General features: G+C 37.8%; 1 protein-coding gene across 1 annotated transcript; it reads left to right on the plus strand.

Annotated features, from left to right (window-relative positions):
- The first annotated feature begins 16 nt into the window (after window positions 1-16).
- Window positions 17-21,728, plus strand: NRG4 (neuregulin 4). The gene is made up of 7 exons (XM_038147674.1): window positions 17-248; window positions 4,427-4,600; window positions 5,569-5,623; window positions 9,581-9,674; window positions 16,560-16,709; window positions 20,454-20,533; window positions 20,626-21,728. Exons 3-7 carry the CDS (start codon window positions 5,614-5,616, stop codon window positions 20,640-20,642), a joined length of 351 nt encoding a protein of 116 aa, XP_038003602.1. The 5' UTR covers window positions 17-248; window positions 4,427-4,600; window positions 5,569-5,613; the 3' UTR covers window positions 20,643-21,728.
- The last annotated feature ends 320 nt before the right edge of the window (window positions 21,729-22,048 follow it).

Here is a 22,048-nt window from a genome sequence, read left to right on the forward strand (position 1 = left end):
GCCGAGCGGCGCCCCCGGCCCCGCCCCCGGCGGCAGCGCCGCGACCCCCGCGCCGCGCCCGGCCCGACCCCCGGCCCTGCGGCACCGCTCTGCCCCGCTCCCGACCGGCAGGGATTACATAACGGCGCCGGAGCGAGCAGCTGCAGGATTACACCGCGCGGATTAGGGATTACGTTGATTCAGCAGATTGTCCTGTGCATGTCTGAGAAAGATTACACCAGCAGAGTTAAGAATACCCGTTTGCTGCGGTAAGCCGTGGTTTAAGTAGAACAAATTAACTCAATACAAAATTAAATGCACAAAAAAAAAAGAAAAAAAAGAGGTAAACCACCCCAAGGTTAAAAACTTCTTTAGTGCTTTAATTTAAGGTGCTTTAAATGGACGAAATTAAATAGAGACTGAAATTCAGGTTTTGACAGTTATCTCCCCTGTGTTTTGGAAGAGGTGCTGTTAGCATCAACCAGCTATTAGTGCTGGATGAATCTTAAAAAATCAAAATCATTATTACGAAAACTAGTTACACTTGATTCCTGATGACTGCCATGTAAAGTAATTATCTAAACTCTTATGACATACATTCCTAGTAACTCAAGATTATTTAAGTGGCACTGGTCTATTTTAGTGTGTCACCATGTGTTAAACTGCCTCCTTGTATGTTAGCCTGTAATACGGATTTTTGAGTTCTGATTACTGGATCTGAGATTATTGACATTTGAGAGGTGACATTATGAGGGACACTACATCTGCCACTGAGGTATGAATAAAAATTAACCATGCAGAGACAAACTTTAAGTTGCATTCATTTTGTTTGATTTCTTACAAGAGTCAGGGATGAAACTTGGAAGCAAAAGTGCCACAGAAGAAATCAGTAAGCGCACAGAATGATAGAATAGTGGTGGGGGTTGTTTTCCGGGACTGATAGTGATTTTTTTGAATGCAAGGGTCTTGTAAGATTTAATAATTCCCCTCACATAAGCACACACAAGCTTGAAACTGGAATCTCTATCTCAAAATTACTAATCTGTGGTATGACTACGGTAGTTACATTGGACAGAAGCCTCAACTTTGTAGCTTTGCCAATGTCTGCGTGAATATCTCATACAACAGAACTGGGGTTTCAGATAGAAATTTGCAGTTGTTTGCAAGCTGCTTAGGAACTTTTGGCAATGGGAAGATTTCCCTGAAATTCACTGTAATGTCTCAAATTTCAATTTCAACACCATGACGAGAGCTTTACCCCCTGTTTTAGTATATAATTAATCCTAGACATACTTTAGTGGATAAAAATGAAAATGTAAACCTATATTTTTGCTGTAGGGATTTCTAAGATAAGAGGACTCAGTCATTTGTTGTCATTTTAGAAAACTGCAATGGAAAGAATTTTGAAGAACTGTTTCCAAAAAATTACCCTCTCAACCAAAGCACGTTGAGATTTGTCAGCTATTTGTCATCTGCTTTAGCTTCCTGTCTTTTGTTAGAATTTCCTGATATTGTGGTTATCCCATCCTAAAAGAAACTTCCAGTGTATAAATTTGAGTAAAACATTGTCCTTATACAGATTTGTTATAAGATCTCACCTGGAATTCTTCCTTCTAGAGATCCTCATTTGTTTTGATGCCTCAGGTTTTACCTTTTGTATTTTTCAGATTCTGTACTGCTTTAGTGCGTAGTTCTGAGCTTGATACTAAGGGACGGTGAGCTCTCTTCACAGAGTAGGGAGACAAAACAATTCCTTCTCTAGGCTGGGGCCAAGGACAACCAATCCAAATTTCAGGCCCAAGAGCAGAAACAACATGAACTGAAGAGAGAAAAACAAGAAGCATGGGTCTCCATAACCTAGAGCTATAAGTGGACAATTAACTCCAATATGCAAATGGAGCAGAACTTAAAAAAGTGAGAGACCTTGTGACCAGCTGTCCATTTTGGTTCATCTTGGATGTAGCCCTGGCTGGGCTCTTGTGCTGCCCAAGGTGGATCTGTTGAGGTCTTTATAATAAATCCCTTTAACTCCATCTAGCCTCTGTTTTAGGCCAGCCTTCACAAGCATCGGTTTCAGGCAGTTGGTGGATTTTTTCTGATGCCTGATGATTTTCTGTGCTCATATCAGTTATGAGCTTCAGACACTGAAGGTATGAGAAGTTATCCCTAGGTGAGAAAAAACAGACTGCTTTTAACAAGACTTCAGGACAGTTCCTGGCTCTTGGAGGAAGTATGAGGTATAGACTACTGACTGCTTGACAGGTATCAAGGACATCTCAGAAGGAAATTTATATTTAATCAGCATAATAAGCAATTTTTAAATTTTTTCCCCTTCATTGTTTTCATGACCAAATATTTGAGCTCAATATTGGGGCAGAATGAGATTTTACCTCTTTTGATTTTTAGAAAGAATACATAATGCAGTAAAATCCCATTCTCAAAGACAGCTGTAAGGTGCAACTTAATCTAAATGTACAAACAATGTATATTTGAAATAGCCACGTGACTGAAATGATCTTCTTTAATTTGGGGGAGCATTTATATAGAGATTAATTTTAAGAATGTTTGAATAGCAAAGATCCATAAACCAAAGCCCAAATCATTATTCAGTGCTTGCTTTTTATCTGCCTGTGCTCATTAAGACTTACAGGTACTGTGGATGCTTAGGCCAGCTAACCAGTAAAAGTACACAAAACCAAGAGGCAATACAGATTCTGATTTAAATAGATGGGGAGTAAAGCACACAGGTTCATTTAAAGACAAATCTAACGAGATCAAGACTTGTTCCAATATATCTCAGTATACACAGGTGACCTAACTTTCATGGATAAGCATTTCAAACAATGCATTGCTATTCTTAACATCATGAGATGTTAAGAATAGCAATGAGACGATGAAGATGAGGGGAAAAGGGTAGAACTGATACGATTTTTCAACAAGCTGGCACAGAGCAAAACAGGCTATATTTTAAATTTGAGATTAAAATACTCTTAACTGCATATACAAAGTAACATTTCACAAACTCCCAAGATGCATGGAAGATAAACATTTGAGTATTCATGCAATTGGATTTTTAGTTTCTGTGAGCATAGGCTCTCTCTGCATCTAGAGGAAGACTCAGTTTGGAAAGTGCAAGAAAGGTGCACAGATGATCTTTGTGTTTCTAGTATGAACTCAGTGCACACACAGACATGAGTTACAATCAAATTTAGCCACAATTTCTGCTGCAGTGCTTTCTTTCCTTTAAATATATCATCTTATTATCTAATGAGACAGAGAGTCCAGTTTATTTTTTTAGATCATTGATACATACTTGAACTTCTATTCAGAGTGCAACACCTCAGAGAAAAACATCTAAATACATGATTGCCTAATTATGTACTTTTCAGTCTTAAAACCAAAAAAGTGAAAGCTGTGAATGCTGTCAGCAACACCTCTTTAAAAAACCATCTTTAGACCCGTATTGTGATACTTATTATCAGAACTTTAAAAAATAAAGTTATGCTTTTACACTGGCAGGGAGGTATTTTGACTCCCTTCCTTTGTCACCCCCTATTTCCTTGAATACACAGGCAACAGAGTTTGAAAATAAATGATTAGTAGTCCCACAGCCTTCCTCAAGCTGTCTTGCTCTCTACACTCAGCTTATAAACAATTTGTCTTACATGGAACAATTAGTCCTAGTCCCAGGAGCTGATGAGTCGCATAGCACATCCATTTAACACACTGATGCAGTAGAAAACCATCAGCTCCCCCAAGGGATTTTCTGCCAGGTCATTGGACTTAAGCATCTTCTGAAAAAGTTAAACTTACACCAGGAGCAGCAGCAGAGATATTGAGGTACATACTGACAGTAAGATAAAGGAGAGGAGATGTGAGATCTCCACTCAAGCTGTTTTGTCAATTCAAGGATTCATATCCTAATTAAATCTAGTACAGGAGCTAGTCATGAAATTTAGGTTATATATCCTGTTTATACTTTATGAGAGTTATTGGATATTATACAATTTTGTGGAGCTTTCTGTGAAAAGGGAAACTAAATGAACAAAGACTATTTGCTCCAATAAAACACAAATTTAAATCCGATTTTTGATGCCAGTGTAAAATATATATATGATACAATTTATATGTACTACATTTTGTGAGTATTTTGAATTCAGCCATAAACTCTAGTACTGGTAACCCTAGAAAAATATGCAAGTAATCCTGTGAGCATGACAGGGTGTTACCCTGTTCTGTCCTTGGCCCCTGTGCATGTGTTTGTCTTTGTTGAAACCTCACCCAACTGCACTGTGTGTAAACTGGAAACCTTTTTAACAGCACATACAGAATCCAGATCTTGACTGCTAGAAAAACAAACCTCCTGAATGATTTATTTCTTTTGCAAAGGTTTTAGCTCTTAAGTGCCACAATGCTGTGTATTAATTGTTCTTGCTTCTGTACACAGAGCAAAGTGTAGCTGTGAGCCGGCTCAAGAGGACGCCTTTGGGTGGGGACCTTGCTGTTACAGCCCAGTATCACAGGGAACTGCCAGTTCAGATTGCCCTGTATGGACAGGACAGTTAAAAAGCTAGAGAAGCCACGTGAGGTCCCATGAGAACGAGAACCATCTACTTATAAAGTAAGTACAAATGCACTACACCTTTTGAAATGGACCTCTAGAGAAAGTCGGCTGTTAGTTAAAGCTGCAGTATAGGCAACTATTTATCATAAAGCTGATAGTTTATTTTATTTGATCATTTCATGGCTTAAAAAAAATCTTTCTTCCAATATAGGACAGTTTGCTTAAGCATTTACTTTGCATACACTCAGAAGAAAGAAAGAGCAAACATGAGAAAATGATCTATTATGTTAGACTTGTTCAGTAACCTATTTGGTACAGTAAACGTTGGCTATATAACAAGAAAACAGAATATAGCTAGGATAGATGTTATGGAGTTGGCATGTCTTCAGAATAAGATTCTTTTAGCAATGTCAAGTGGTTTCTGTCCAGGCAGAGGGTTTCTATTGTAGATTTAAAAAACCATTGTACATGTTCTGATAAATTCACAGCTTATATTACTAATTTCACCTGACATCCAGAGATGAGGAACACTCAAGTGAAACACATACTGACTCTGAGAAATGACAAATTAGAAAGTTCTTGTTTGTGCAATGGAAGAGTTCTACCACCAAGATCTTACCTGACTAATTAGCAGTCTGAGGAATGGTTCAGTTGTGTGCACTGTCTTTCAAGGTGCAAGTGTCAATCTAATTAGCTAGCCAGAATCAATCAGACTTCCTAAATGCATCAGGTATTACAATTTTGAATAAGCATGGCAGTTTTCAAAAAGTATTCATTGTTTAAACATGCTTTAGTCTGAATTTACTTTTATTCTGCCTTCAGGGATTCACTGAACTTGACAGCAGACTTGAATGTTTGCCATTAACTGTGAATGAATGAAACTTACATATAACAGTACATTACTGTCAGAGTGCAACACATGTCTTAGCAGAAACTCTGAAAGTTGCATTCCAATATCTATTTCTTCAGGGGAAAAAGACACCAGGTTCAAAAATTATATGCTTAATTTACATGTTTGTCTTTAGGTGCTGTTGCCTCTGACCAAGAGCAAAAATTGTTGTCGGAATAATATGCGAACAGGTAACTTCTTCCAAGTCTTTACTTGGACACATACGTCTTCATAATTAGAATTCACTGAAATTGCATTGATTTTGATAGCTGCCACTGGGACTGTCACAACTGCTCTGCAGAGATGTCATCCCTCACTAGAGTTTACCAGCCAGTGGTACAAATCCTGTAAGGAGATGTTTGCTTTGATCAATCCTAATATTTCAATTTGTGATTGGTTCGTGTGCAGCGTAAAGCTGCTTACAAGTGAGCATGCATCAGCCCCCTTTTACCTTCTGCCAACATTTCCCACTTCTCTCTCTCCCTTTTTCGTGTTAGCAGCCTTGTATCTTAGCCTCTGGACTAGGCAAGACAGCTGAGTCTACATGTGGATTATCAAGGCTGGCTGGCTCTTTGGGGTTCAGATGGTGTTGAGCCTGCATTTGGTTATTTTTTAAAGGCAGGACAGTCAGGTTACAAAAGTTTAAATACAAACAGACGAGACAGTTTAGGGACACAGCACTGCACCAGCTACTAGGAAGAAAATTAACTCTATCCCAGCTGAAACCAGGACACCTGCATGTCCTCAAAAAGAATAATTAAGAATAAGTGTATTTAGAGACTACTATTACCTCAGTCAGTTTTAAGTATTCAGTCTAGCATTAGAAAGAACAACCTCATTTTATTCCTCCTCACTTCTTCCACCAAAATCCAATTTTTTAAAGAAGAAACTTTTGTGTCCTCTTAAATCTCTCACATAGAAGATGGTATCAAATTACATACTTATATGTTATGTACAACATACATTGATAGAGTTCTATTAATTTTAAAGCTAAGTCTTTTGTATTTTTTTAATTGCCCATCATCTCTTGACTTGTTTAACTTTTCTATCTTCATGATGGAATCTGACTGTAGTATACATTTGACTTTCAAAGCATGCAATTTGCATTTTTAGATTAATATAATGTATTGATTTACCTCATGAAAAATCATAACATATTCACCAATGCTAATGTAATTGGGTTGTGGCTTGTATTGAACCCCTTCTGATTCTCCAGTATACTCTTTTGCATCACTGACTATTGATTTAAAGGGATAAACTGGTACTTTCACACTTTCCTGTCTACAAATACAGAACTGTAACTTTGAAATTTGCAGCAAGCTACTGCATTTCAATATCATAGGTGTGGAGTACAAGAGTACCTATTTTTGTATTGTAGCAAATTACAATTTGTTTGTAATATTTTTTCCTGGTGTTAAACTTCCTGAATTTCTTTGATTGTCTTTCATAATTCTAACATCTATGTTACACTGTGTTACTCAGATAGTTTTACTAATCAGTAGCAAAGTATTAAAACATAAAATAGAATTAATGAAAAGCACAACTGGATGGAAAAAAGGGGTACCTGATCAAGGTGAACATAGACATTTCTTCAAGTTTCTCATTACTGCTAAAATTAAGGTTACCATTTTCCCCTTAGTATTGGAAGAAAAGTCTATCTCTAGAAAGAAATAGCCTATAGAAAAATTGTCTGTAATTACAATCAAAAAGGTTTCAAAGGCTTCCTAGGCACTTTTTGTTCTCTCTCTCCACCTCTCTCACTTTTTTCTAATAGACCTAAGAGAAAATGCCTGAGGTATTTTGCCAGAACAGAAATGTCTGGTTGGGTTGCAGAGCTGGTCCTTGATACAAAGATCACACCTTAACAGTGTTCATTCTCCCAAATGTTCCATGGCATGAATGACTCGAGGCATTTAGCATTCTTCAGTACTCTGCCCCTATGCCAGTGTGAGACAGGTCTATTTCTGCATAAAAATGAAGAAATAGAACCAACGAGGCAGGATTTTAAGGAGGCTAACAAATTCTCATTAATTCTCATGAGAATTTCTTTGAAACCTTTCCGTGAGCTGTTCAAAAGGATTTTTCTGCAGGGCCCACCTTCTATCATCTTACTTTTCCATCTGCTAGAATTTCAACAGTTAACTCCCTCAGACACTTAACGGAGTTGAGAGCAGGTCGAGTTTGGGAGTTTTGTTTTTCTCACTTGATTCTTAAAATTGTATGGATATTCTGATACATTGTTGATGTGTTCAGTGCCCTCTCTTGATTTAAGGAAGGATGTAGCCTTCAACTGAATTACACTCTCACAGGAGGTCCACTGTTATGTTTGAATAGACTGAAAATCAACTAAGGTGTAGTTCTTGTTAAAAACCTCCTTGTTTTCTCCCATTCCCATTTTATTCCTATTGCAATTGCACCCGTACAAAATAATTTAAAAAGTCTTTTAGTTGTAAACTTGCAGTAAATGAATTGCCATCAGACAAGCACAAGAAAGCTTCAGAGTTAAAATAAATTTCCATTTAACTTCTAACAAGGTAGGACAGAACACACATTTCTGTACAACAAGGTCAAACATGAACAATCTTTCCAGCCTTTCTTCTCCCCTCCTCCAGCTTCCTAATTTATCTGCACACAGGCAAGAAGGTCCAGTTACCATTTGGATGCTGGCACTTCAGTAACAGGAACATGAAACTGAATTCCTCTTGGGCCCTGGGGTATAACTGTCTTCGTCTTAAAATAATGTAAGGACTTACTCACACTTCTGCATCAATATGCTGTCATAGAAAGGGAAGAATGTAGGAAAAGAAGGGAGAGTAGAATCGGTAGAGCTGGCCTAGAGGATAGCAGGACACACAATGATTGTTTGCACAGAGGTAGAAGTAGCTGAGCATTTCTGCCACTCTTATAAAAGCCTGGCTTATTTTAGATAAGAAGTTGTAGAAGGTCTCTCTAGGGTAGAATGCCTTACAGACAGACTTCTTACTTTTTCTTTCTGCAGGAATAAAGGGGAACCCTAACTTTTTTCTTGAAGGACAAATAAGAAAACTAAAATCTTGATTCCTCTTAACTCTATGTTATGTATCAAACATACATAACATAGTCTTCTATACATAAATAGTGACACAGCAGAATTCTGGTTTTCAGAACTTCTGAGAGAAATAACAGCAAGAACACCTAAAGTGTGAGGCAACACATGACTATCACCGCTGTGATGTCAGAAGACTGGTCTGTTTTTGTGCTGATTGAGATACTGTGGTTTCATAAGACGGAAGAAATATGTAAAAATATTAGATGCATATATATGAAATGAGTTACTGATGCATTAAATGTGTCATAAATATATTCAGTCCAACTTCCAAATTTAGACTGCTTTCAGGAAGAGTGAAGTGGTACAGTTAGATGTGCTTTTGAAGCACAAAATGGACAAGTGCTGCTACAAGTGCCAACATTAGTGTCCTGTATTTGGGGTGTTATCAGAATGCCTAGTTATGTTTTACACATTAAGAATTCATCTAAGAAGCCGGCTGAGTTAGGAAAAAGCCTTTCTGAGATCTGTGGAAATGCTATTGTAGCCTGCAGTCCTGTACATAAGTGAGTGCTTGCAGGCTGTGCCCTGGTTTGGCCATTGAGAATCGGGGTGGGGAAACACAGGGGTGTCCCAGTGTGCTACATTTCAGCTTTAGTGCAGCCCAGAGCAGTCTCTGAATGTCCTGGCCCTTACCTGGGACTGGGTGCATCTGGACTGACCGACTCTATTGCAGGAGCCTGTTAAGCTAAAGGTAGTTTGTGCCACTGGAACAGGAAAAACCAGACTTCATGAAGGTCATCATGTGAATCACTGTACTCACTATGGTGAGTGGTCATGAGAGGCAAAGGAAGTAATGGAGAATTTCTCACTGCAAGAGGAAGTTTGATTTATTCATCCAATTTATCTGTTTCACGTCTGAATGGTGATAAATTTGTGATCTTTTCTCCATATTGTTACATGAAACTGTTCTGCAAAACAGTGCTCTGTGTTGCTGGCCTGGAAGGCAAGATCTATACTGTTTTTGCTCATGGGCTGGTTTCATTTGTGTGGTAGTTCATTTTTGTATTTTTTTGTTTTGAAGTCTGTTTTTCTCAGTGTTTCTTTTGGTCTTATTTTTAAGATCATGAAGAACTCTGTGGCACCAGTTATGGATCTTTTTGTCTAAATGGAGGGATTTGTTATATGATTCCCACTGTATCCAGTCCATTCTGCAGGTCAGTGAAACTGAAGTTTGTGTGTCTAAGTATTGGACAGTAGGTGTCTAAAGACTATTTCTCCATTTTCCTTCTTTAAGGAATCACTTCTAAAGCATTATCTAAAAGAAAATACCAATTACCTATTACTTACCTAGTTTACAGAGACATGGCGATATGAGAAAAAGAAATGCGTATACTTGGTGTGTACTTGCTTGGCAGGTGGAACAGTATTCAGTTATGTATGCATTCAGGATTATATCTATAATTAGAGCCATATTTCCTTATTACAATACAGAAAGAACAAAAAACCTTTTGCCTCATGGAATATAGACTCTGGGAGAGGCTTTCAGAAAGGCAAAGTACAGTTTTTCTTACAAGTTAATTATATTGCAAAATTTTTTTATAATATAAAATGGCCTGACCTGATCAAAATGCAGAGACACAAAAAATAATATAATCTCTTAAGAGGGAAAAAATAATGTAATTCAAGACTTACTGTGTTCTTTGACTCATGGTGAAATACTCAAAGAGCAGCTTTATAGTGACAGCCAAAGACTACTTGACAGAGAAACATCAAGGCAGCAAATAGAGATACTTCTTACACCACTCCATAACAGAGCCATTCTTCCTTCTGAAGCCCATGTAGCAAACTGGAAAGAAGCACTTCCTGGTTTTGCATCTGGATACATTTCCTGCATAAATACTGCCCTGTCTTTCTATTCTCTGGTTTAACAAGATGTAAGACGCTAAATAAAACCGTCACTTTTCACTGTCCTGCATTTACTAATACTGTTATCATTCATCAGAATAAATTATGGTTGATTTAATGGGTTTGCTTAACAAAAAAATAGGCATTCAGACAAATATTAGATACACTTAAGGATATTATCTTTTTTCTTCCATGGCAACTTTTTTTCCCTCCTCTGTCTTGAGCTATAACTAATGATAACTGGATAAAACAGTTGAAGAAGGAAACAACATCTTTTCCCAAATGCCTAATTAAAATATTACTTTCTTTTGTTTGGGACAGTTCAATCTAAATACTTAAACTCAAGCACATAAACTCATTTACTTAGGGAGAAAAGAGGCAATTTTGTGGTAAATGCTCATTGAAAAATATACATAGCATATCACTGTCATTGTCCAGTGTCACAGTGAATCAGATCCAGAAGTGAGATTAAAGCTCTGAAGTGCTGTATGACGATTTATTCTAGGTGCTAAACCTTGCAAGCTTATGCAATATAAAATGAATACTACACAAAAAAGTAAAACATTTTGAAATACATGTGTTTTTTTCTAGAAGGAATTCTGTATTATTGTACCTAAATGAAAAATGAATGGTTAAACTGAAGAGCAGCCATTACATAATTTCAAAGCTTCCTCTCAACTACTGCTGGACTGTGTAACACGGAATATGTATTCAATGCAATAAATATAAATATGAAGTAACAAATACTCAGAAAAATTCATTCTTCAGGAGCACAAGCTAGTCAGCATGGATAATTTCCACCTTTACAGCTCCAAATGAAGTAATTTTCAATTCAGGTACTATAGGATTTTATAATCTGCTGAAGCAGAAAAGTAACATCTTAAGAGCATTTTTGTTATACTCAGGCAATCTTATTGCATTTAAGTTATCAACTATTTTTTTCTGTATCTAGTTGTTGATTATGAAGTTAGGTGGGTTTAAATAGCAGCATTCTATTTAAGCACATCCTCATTCTAAGCATGTTCCTTAATCAGTCAGAGAAGGCTAATTATAGATGAGAAAGGTTTTGTTTACACACAGATATCTTAGTAATCAGCAGTGATGTGAATAGAAACAACAGAAAAAATGCATCACTATTCAGCAGAATTCAGAAAATATTTGGTGCTTTGGAACTTCATGACTGGCATCATCACACAGTTGCGCAGTTTCTTTGATGAAGGTTTCTGCCAAATCCCACCCAAAGCTCCCCAGTGCACTCAAATGATCGTATCCTACTGAAAGAAAACTCAAAGCACTGTTAGAGTCAAGGGCTGAATGATTGTTAACTAAAAGGAGGAGATGGAGAAAGAACAGACTAACAAACTGTAAAATACCCAAAACCACATTTGCCTTGATGTGGTACTTGGTCACACAAATGTGTTGTGCTCAGCAGAGTTAGTCCAGATTACCCTATGCAACATCATTGGAAGTAATTTCACCATGTGACCAAGAAAAATGCATCATTCTTTAGAAATATGTGTTTTGTAGCATGCTAAAAATGAAGAGCTGCTGTTTACCTTTGGAATTCCAGGGGTTTTTTATCAATCAGAAATAGATATATACAAGGCAGAGATTAAATATCTGTTTAACATTAATTGACCCCCCCCTTCATGTGCAACAGTAGCAGATTTTAAATACAGCTGACATGTGTTAAAACATGAGGTTGCTCAGCTGCCATCTTCCCTCACTGCTTTCCCAACAAGGAGTTCATGTTCTCAGCAGTAAAAGGCACACCTGTCACCATAAACCAGATGAGCTTCAAACCCAGGAACACTCAAATGAACTAAATAAACAGGCAGCAGAACAGAGGAGGATGGAAAAGCAGCTGCTTCAGGTGCATCATAAAGCACAAGGCGGAAAGCTGTTTGCCTCAGCACCTGATGCACAGCTGTCCCATCATCACTAATTAATGCACTGCAGATTTAAGTGAAGATTTTGGTTTCTGAGGGGAAGCTCTGGTACTCCCATTTTTTTCTTACATTTAGCAGATTTCTGAGAGCATTCTTTCTGTATTTCAAGCAGAATACAGATGGTCTAAGACAACATGCACAGAGCTGTGCTTCAGAGGGCAGTACACACAGAAATTAACAGTGAATACTCTCATTCTGGGACAGGGATCCTACTCTGTTGAGGGCTAAGTACTGCAAGAGACACAAGGCAGATCTTGCAAATCTCCTCCCTGAAATGCCTGTGTATCTTCAAGGATATCTCTTCCTTTTTCTCTTCCTTTGCTTCCATCCTAATGGAATCTCTCCTCCACCTTTCCTACGGTAGTCCAGTAAATCCCATGCAATTCCTTCTACCACTTTCTGTATGCTCCCTCCTTGCCTGGCCCTCTGCCATGGGCCCTTCATTCCCCGTTTTAGACATCCCCATAAGTCATACCCTTGCTGTGCTTTCAGCTTTCAGAATATGCACCCTACAAATTGTCAGGGAAGGTCTTCCCAGTTATCTGGGTTTTTCTTCTTTCTCTGCCTCCAAAAATACACGTTAATGTACCTCAGGCTCTTTTGAAAACAAACTGTCCAATTAGTATTTTTCAGTTCTGCTTTTGGCTTGAAAGGTAGTAACAAAAGTTAGAATACACACCAAAAGTTGCACTGTCCAACAAACAGCATCTGAAAGGAGACAGCAGTAATGCCCCTGTTTCTGCAAGGTTGTTATGTTTTAGTTACTAATCAGATTGTAAAGGATCAATGTAATTACACACCTGCTGGTCATCTCCTGACATCTTATCCAATGCAGTGTATTTTCTTCTACCTTGCATTGATGCTGATGTGATTAATACCCTGTGCTGAAAGATTCTAATGGATTTCTTTCCATATGCTGGTGTTTTGTCTGGAGCTCCTATAGGACATTTGTATCCCACAGTTAAGGCTGGCTCATCTCATCTGACAAGAGGTGGGGGGGTGTGTGCACATGTGTGCAGCCATCTAGGAGAGCAGAAATCTGGATGCCAGCTGAAAATGGGAGGTTTTAGTCACAGATTTTCCTCAAACACTGAAGTCTGCTGTCTTTCAACTCTGAATTAGAAATTCAATTTTCTTAGAGGGGGAAAGACTTTTTTTTTCCATTTAAAAAATCAACTCTGGACTGCTGCATAGCAGGGCCGTTTAAAGGCAGCACCGGGCATGTGCAGCAACAGCAGGTTAACAGCCTGCAGGTGACGTGCAGCAGCAACACCTGGCCAGGGAACACAAACTCAGTGAGTGCAACTCCTCCCTACTGCAGCCTGCAGCAGGCTCCCAGGTGCACCAGTGCCTGCCATGTCAACAACTGCTCTTAACTTGTGTGCTGCTTTGAGGCATCCATTCCAAACAAGATAAACGGAGCTGCCCCTGGCTTTTGAGGCTGTGGATAGTAAGACTGAGTTGCCTCTAGGAGACGCTGTACATCGTTCTGCGTTTTGTTCACAGCCCACGGGCTTCTTAGAGACTGTTTCTGTCTTGCTTGCAGTCACTGCATATGTAACTCCACTGAAATTACTGGAGCTTTGCTAGTGCCACAGGATAAGCAGGTCTTCTGAGAGAATTCCACTGCTAATTACTGAAGTCTGCTTAGTTTCTTTCTCACCTACTTTAGCAAAGGACTTGCAGAAGAAACCTTTCCTGGTTGTCTTAAAGCTTCAGTTGCTTCTGTCTTTAGCATAGGCCTTTACCTATTTGTACATCAGGAAAGGTGACTTCATAAAAGTTTGTTCAAACCAATATTTGAACATCTGGATTTTCAGAAATGCCATAACTGTAGCACAGCTTGGTCACATTAGCTATAATTTTATTATTTAAATGTAACCCAAAGACACCTCATCTTAATTTTCCTGTTTCTATGAAAACCTACATAACTTTTAGGTTATATGACAGCATTTTCTAGATAGCATGGAATCACTTTCAGCAAGTGTGTTGACAGGCCAGCCTAAAGAAAGTGGATGGGTAGTTTTGTAATCCCTAATGCATTGCTCACAGTTAAACAGATACTGTCAAACCAGCTAGTCATATTTCTACAACTTGTTTTTGTTACAATCATGCAGAATTAATAGGTTCAGCATCCAGGATGTCTTAAGTTTGGCATGGTCTTCTTTAGTATAGGTTTTTTTCTTTTTGCTATAACCTTGGATTCATGTCACTATAGTTTTCCCCTTACCATCATAGGCCTTCAAGCTCTTTTTCCTCTTAAAGACTTGTGACTACCTTAAGCATCTGGTTCTGTTTTCTGTGTTGTAGGAAGTGCTACAATCTCAGTGACCCTTTTGCTGTGCTGTCAACACATTCCCAATTCTTTTCCTACAGTGTTTGCAGAACATGAATACAGCTCCCATGCACTGTTCACACCAACTCACTCCTGCCTCACAACAGTTCAGTAACCCTTACCCTTTACCTGTTCCTCTGTGCAGCGCTCTGCAGCTATGACTGTCTTGTCTTCCTCCTGCTATTTTCTGCTCTTTAAGCCACTGGCTTACTCCCTTTACACTCATTCTTTAGAACTTTTCCATGAGCCTTAATTTGATGCCAAAACCTATTTTTTTTCTTCCTGTATCATTTTAGCCTTGCATTATTCTCCAGTTTTCATTGCTATTCAAGAATACTCCTATGAATTTCTTATTCCATTTTCTTTCCCTGTGACTCTATTCAGCTCTCCAAAGCATTTCTCTCTCACTTGCTAGAGAACAATGCCCCACTCAAACTACACTTCTATTCTTAAAGTATTCTACAGTATTTCAGAAATAGGCCACTGAAAAGCCACTACACTTAGAATAAATATCTGGAACATTATCTCAAGCAATCAGAGCAGTCTGCCTACCCTTGCTTCTCCCAGCAGTGAAACATCATGACTTTGAAAAGCCTCAAATTGTCCTTAGTAAATGCTGTCTGTTTGATCAGTTGCATAGCTTTAATATATGATGATAATTAGATGTCTTTTTTTAGTGTCTATTCTATTTCCAAAGACAAAGAATTAAAATAAAAGGGTAGTAACTGTTTGTGCAGTGGTTTAGGCCAGCAGTACTGAAATACTGGTCCATAACCTACAGAAAGTGTATTGGGAGTCACATCATGTCAGAAAACTCACAGGGATCCTTTGGTCTTAGTTATATATGCTAAACATTCTTCTCTTTTGGCAGTTCCCTCCCTCTCCACCTTCTTACCCCTCATCTGAAATTGTACCTTGCAGCTGCCAATGGCAGTTGAGAACTTCAAGTGTGTTGCAGAGTTTAGCCCATTTTTCTCAGCTGGAGCCTGAAGTTGCTTATGTCACAGATTATTATGACTTCAATGCCAGAAATAGCAAGAAGGAGCAAGATCTTTAGTAATACAAATAGAGAGAAGCCAATTTGCATATATAAAAAATACAGAATCTAGATATTGAAAGAAGTGCTTCCCATTTTCTGTAATGAAATCAATTCCTTAAGAACACTTAACAGCATTAAGTGCAAAATACATAACAAATGAAGATTAGTATAGCTTCAACCTACCTATTTTTGGCTGAATATTAATTACTAAGCCATCAATTTTATTTATTTTTAATAAAATATCATACCATTTTACCATGGTAAAATACCATATTTGTTTTAATCCTTTCTTCAGAAGAGGTTTTCAGAAGCTCAACACATAAAATAAGCATAGTAGAGAAGACTTCTAGATAGGTCTCTCCAAGAGGGGGTTATTCACCAAACATGTAGCATGTTCTGGCATGAATTATTACACTGCATAAACTACTTTTGCAGTTTAAGCTGTACTGTGTCTCAATGAATTCCCATTTCCTTGATCTCTTTAGCTGACTCTACTATTTTCAACAGAGGAAGCCAGAAAGTTACCTGAAACAGGGAAAAGAAAGCATGACTACTGTGGTGTGAACCAGTGGGATGACACAGTTAACACTAAAGAAGTAGGCTTAATTAATTAAATCTGTCGGTGATGAATATATTAATCTTAATATGTAAAAGCAGTATGGATCAGAATGTAAACTTGATGCCCAACATGCCTAATTCCCTTTGTTCCAGAAATACAAGGTGAAAGGAAATTCTGTAAGAAAACTTGCTGTGAAGCAAATATAACCTTTGAATTGAGTCATAACAAGTTCTCTACCCAGAAGAAGCCTTTTGTGCTTTTCATCATAGATGACAAGCTGCCATCTAATCCAAATACAACTTGGTTTCCCAGGTGTATTGAGAATTACACAGGAGCTCGTTGTGAGGAAGTTTTGCTGCCCAGCATCAAATCCCAAACAAAAGGTGACCTGTTTGCAGCTTTCTTGGCTTCCCTTCTTCTTCTAGGAGTTCTTGTAATTGGAGCATTCTACTTCCTTTGCAGGTAAAAGTGATTCATAAGGCTGAAGCTATTCAATCAAGTAGAAATTTCTTCTGGTAATCATGTACTAATTATTTGAATATAAAAGTATGTAATGAATTATCCATAAGGTTGTGTGGTTATTCAGCATAATGAATGGGGATGTCTCAACTTGTTGCTTGTAATATTTACTGCCTGGCTTGAAGTTTTCTCAGTGTCATTTCTAAGCTCTTACTTACAGCTGCTTTGTAAACAATACCCATGGTACACCCCTATCTGAGATTTTACAGTCCACCAAGAGTTAGTGCTAACATTTTAAAACATTAGTCTACCTTATGTTGTCCAAAGACTGAGAAGTAGAGGCAAATTAACAAAGTGCTTAGAGATCAGAAACTGTTCCTACTGAAATGGTAACTGAAGCAGCTGGTGCCATTAGCTCCTAATTCTTCTACCACTCTCAGTCTAAAAAGGAAAACTAAGGAAAGAATGAAATTGAAGAATACTTCCAGGTAGATGTTTACTAGCATTTAGGACAACTCAGAGAGCTCACTAATTTGTCCAGGATGATCCAGGTTTGAGTAGAAGGCAAACGTCAGACACCGAGTGCTGCAGGGGTGGTTTTAGTAGCATTTTAGGCATATTAGGACTTGGAATGAAAACACAAAGATTTACTGGGATTGAGGCAACTATTTGATGCTGTACATATATCACTACACTTATACCAAACCCAAACAAAGTTACCATCTTCACTTGCAATGCCCTCTTTATTTTGCACCTGTGCAATGCACAGGTATCCCTGTGTCCCCTCTTTATTTTTAGAGTACAGCACTTTTTGTAAGAACTCATTTTGCCATATACCAATAATATATGTTTATGAATCTCTATGTCTCTATAAGGCAACTTATAGCCCCTGTAATTCTTTACCATCACAGACTTGCAGAATCTTCTCTTTCCTCCTATACTGCATTTCTCCTTGGTTATGATAAACAAAGGTTCTTGCAATTCTGTTCTTTGTGCTCCCATGGTCACATTGCCAAATCAACTTTTCTGATCTGTGCTTTTCAATGAGCGACCTTTGGAATAGCTGGTCTAGTTTTACCTCAGCTGCTGTCATGGAAACCCACTGAATGCCAGCTTCTCCCACAGCTGAATGTATTTAGAAGAGATAGAGAGCATTTGATAAAACAGTTGGGATGAAAAAATCCCTTGTTGTAAAGGATACCCCCCACATTAGCAATTTTAATTAAATTAATTTTGCTTAGCCATGGAATGCCACAGCGGTTGTTTGCTAAAAAACATTTGCAAATTACTATAAACTTAGTTTAAGCTGTATTTTGTTCTAATAACTTAGAAAAATTCATTTAAGTCTCATAGAGATGCAGACAGTATTTCTTTGGAAGTAAAATTGTCTCTGAAAAAAGGAAAAAAAGTCTTCAGAGAGTAATGTGTTAAAAGATTCCTTTTCTTTCACATAGAGTAAAATTAGGGGAAAGCTGGAGACAATCTATTGAGTTTTATGGTCCAAGTACAAAAGCTTAGAGCGACAGCAATGACAGGTCTGTGAAAAATCTTTTATTAGATAGTTAGAACATCAACTTCTCTTTACTCACGCTTTACCTAACTGGCAGAACAAGTAGTAGTGCCTCTTTAGCAAAATAAAAAGGACAACAACTCAGTTATAACATAGTTGTCCTTGAACCCCATCTTACACACCAGACTAATTTGGGAAATCTCATAAAATCATTATGAACTTCTTTAGTACTGATAAAAGAACCCAATGGGCTAAAATTGTCTTACTTTTACACTTCAGAGGCTGATGTAGGATGGTCATCTGCTAGAGAATTCATCTATAAATGAAACACTTTACATCTCTAAATCCTTATCTCTTGGCTGAAGGAACCAACACAAACCAATGAGGAGTCTCAACTGGATACTTTAATCTACTCCCCTCTTTTCAGCTGAGTGAATGAGCATTATTGCTAAGAGCTGCCATTAATCCTGACTTTTTTCTCAAACTTCATCTATCACCTATATCGTAGAAGAGGGTGGAGCTCGGGCTTATAAGGGTTAGCTGAGAGTTTGCATCATCTTTAACTTGGCCTCCTGACAGGATATGTTAAGTTTAAAATGTTAAGAGACATACTGAGCTAAAGTTTCCATTACTCCACTTTATTACCAAAGACATTTGATCCACAATCAGAGAGCAGAAAGCCTTTTTCCTGATACTGTGTTAGTGAGCATTCCCATGGCTCTTTCAGCAGAGGGTTCTAGTGGGGTTTTACTATAAACAGTAATGTAATCTGGGGGGGGTGCAGAAGAGGAGATACTAACTGAAGTTCAGGACCAGGAAACTGAATCCCTAAAATTATACATCAAATAATTTGGAATATAGAACTCAGTGCTCTATTTTCTTGAGCATATCATTTTACCTCCCTCCTTTCCAAGTTTTCTTTCCCTCAGGCTATTTGGGGCAGATTTGAGGACCAAGCATGTGCAAGTGCATTTCATGCTCCCGAGGAACAAATCTATTTGACATACGAGGGTGGAGGTTGCATTGCTCTGCTTGTAAAACTAAATCATAACTTCCAGTGAAAGTAATCCATAAAAGAGTAGGGCTGCACATGAAAGCTCTGGGTGAACAGTGGGAAATAATTCCCCTTTTACATTTAACTGAGTCATCACATTTTTATCAGCTGATGATTTATTTTTTCCAGTCTGCAGAGCACATGGAGGCAGGGCAAACACAGATCTAGCCGCTCTCCATCTTGAAACAACCCCCCACCCTCTCCAACAAACAGTGCTGATAAAGCCTGTCCTTCTGACATGGGCAAAACAGGGAAGTGTACAAAACTCCCCGCTGTTACACTGCTACTGAGGAACAAATGGCATATTCTGCTCCAGCAATTCACCTATCAGACCAGGTCCATCTGGTCTTCTTCCTCCAGAAACATATTTTGCCAGGGTTACTGGAAGAAGAGTAAGAAAGCTGATGAGAAGAGATGCCACATGAGCCAGCTTTTCTTTAAAAGCAATAGATAAGCCTAATGCCACACATATAGCTCAGAGGAATAGAGCAAACCCTAGGAAAAACCAAAATAAATCTGCAATTAATTTCTATATTTCATTGTAAGTGCATGCTAAAATGCCAAATGACCTGTAAAGCAATTGTAATATTGATGAACGAGAACTCAGCCAGCCAAAACAACAGGGTCTAGGAATAAAGCCATTTAAGCTGTCCAAGACAACAGACTTTGTGGAGGAGTTACATCACCACAGGACACAAACTGGACAGAACAGAGAATAGCTCATGACTCTTCTCAAGAGAGCAGATGTCTGATTACTATTAAAAGAAAGGGAACTAGACAGCAAATGATCAGCTCCATTTACAAGATTTGCTTCTCTTCAGCAAAGTGTGGAAAATTTCACATCATTTCCAAACTCTAAGAGAATTGATAAATAATTCTGTGCTATTTATTTTTTTAATTTTTAAAATAAAGACCTAAGAAATCAGACAAACAGGAATGTTACCTTCAGGAGAGAAGCCATGTAGTTCCAAATGCTGTACTGCCCTCTGATCTCTGTTCTTCTCCCTCAAAGACATGCTTCTCAAAAGCAATGAGTATTAATTAGAAAGTATGGGAGAAGATCCACGTCATTTTTTCCAATGGAAAAATCATTCTATTAATTTGTTTCTTCCCTGATAACATTTTTCACTCTATGTGTATTTTTCTCTCTCTCTGTTGTTTCCTTTTTGTTTTTTATGGTCAGGAAAGTTTCCATTCCAAGGACAAGTTCTTCAGAGTGTGGTGCCAACCTAGTTGAAACTACAAGCAGCAATGGCTGCAACAGTGAGTACAGTTTAAAATTAAATGACTGGACTCCACAGGGCAAGTGGTAGAGGAAGTTTTTTTTATTAAAAGTCACATGTTTTATTTTTCAGAAATAACAACAGCCTAAAGCATCAGAGTGGAAGAATGGTAGAGAAACAACATGCAGAGCAACCCTAAGAATCTAAATTGTAGAGGGTGACATGGTAAGCAAGATCAGAGAAGAAAGTTGACTGAAACAGAAGGCTGACAAGTTGGAGAAGACTACATCTAAGACTTAAACAGTTGCACTTAATGGAGTTTCTATGTACTTTTAAAACTGTCAATTATACAGAAATCACTATAATTTATGTTTGAATTCTGTGAGATTTTTTATGGTTTTCAATTATGCATATCTAGATGCATGAGATAATCTTGGGTTTTACTACATGGGAAATAAAATACTTTTTTTTTTTTTTCACTGCACAGAGAATATGAGATATCACAGCATTTTAGTGTGAGGTGATACTATGAATTTTTGATAGGGGTTTTTCATTTTTCACAGAATTTCCCCAGAGCAGGTAAAGCCTGTCTTGATTCAATAGTTTCAAAATTGATTTTTGTGATGCATGTGTAGTATTTGGCTTATTTCAGATACCCTTACCAGATGTGGGGGGAAAACCCCTCTCTTTCTCCCAGCTAATACATTTCTTTTTTTTAAATTGTAACACAACATCAGCACAAGGTACCATTGGTAGTTTATTGCCCAGGTGCCTGGCACACTATTTTAATTAAAAATAAAGGGAAATATTAAGAAAAGAGATTGATAATGGTTAAAAGAAGTTTTTAGGCAGAGTTTGGTGTACATTCCTAATCCTAAGCAAGATATCTTCCTTGATGGTTTTTAGTTTTGCCTGGCTTTCTTCTGAAAATCTCACTACTGAGGGAAATTTAAACCTTACTTTGAATGTTCCAGTTGATATTTCAGATAGCAGAAATCAGGAATTTTGTTCGTCAGGTCAATTTCTGACACAAAATATTATCAAGACAGGTATCTTGGCTGAAAAAAAAATGCTGCCCTCTCCAAAGATTTATTTCTTTTATTCACATAAGCATCTATTGATCACACTAATATATTATAGACCACACTTTGGTCTCTTACAGGATTCTCTTACTCAGACAAAAAGAGGCCATCTGCCATGGTCCATGTCTTTTTTTTTTTTTTTTTGCCTTTACAACACAAAGAGAATGTCTGGTTAGTCAGAGGCATAGAAAATGTGAACTGAACAGGTTTTTTTTTTAACTTAATTCTAGCATTAGAGGCAGAAACCAGTAAAAAAATCAGATGTTTCCCTAATGGCACATTGCCAAGCAGGTCACTATATGGGATTTATAAGGTTGTATTGAAGGGAAGATTAGCTGAGAAAATTCATTAATTGAAAGGAGAGAAAATTCAGAACAGAGATTTCTTATCTCCGAAAGAAACAATCTGAAGATGTATAAAAACATAGGTGCAGAGAAAATGTTGAATAAGCTCCTATTTCCAGGATGTCTCCT

This window comes from Motacilla alba, chromosome 10 (genome assembly GCF_015832195.1).
Source record: "Motacilla alba alba isolate MOTALB_02 chromosome 10, Motacilla_alba_V1.0_pri, whole genome shotgun sequence".
Lineage (NCBI taxonomy): Eukaryota > Metazoa > Chordata > Aves > Passeriformes > Motacillidae > Motacilla > Motacilla alba.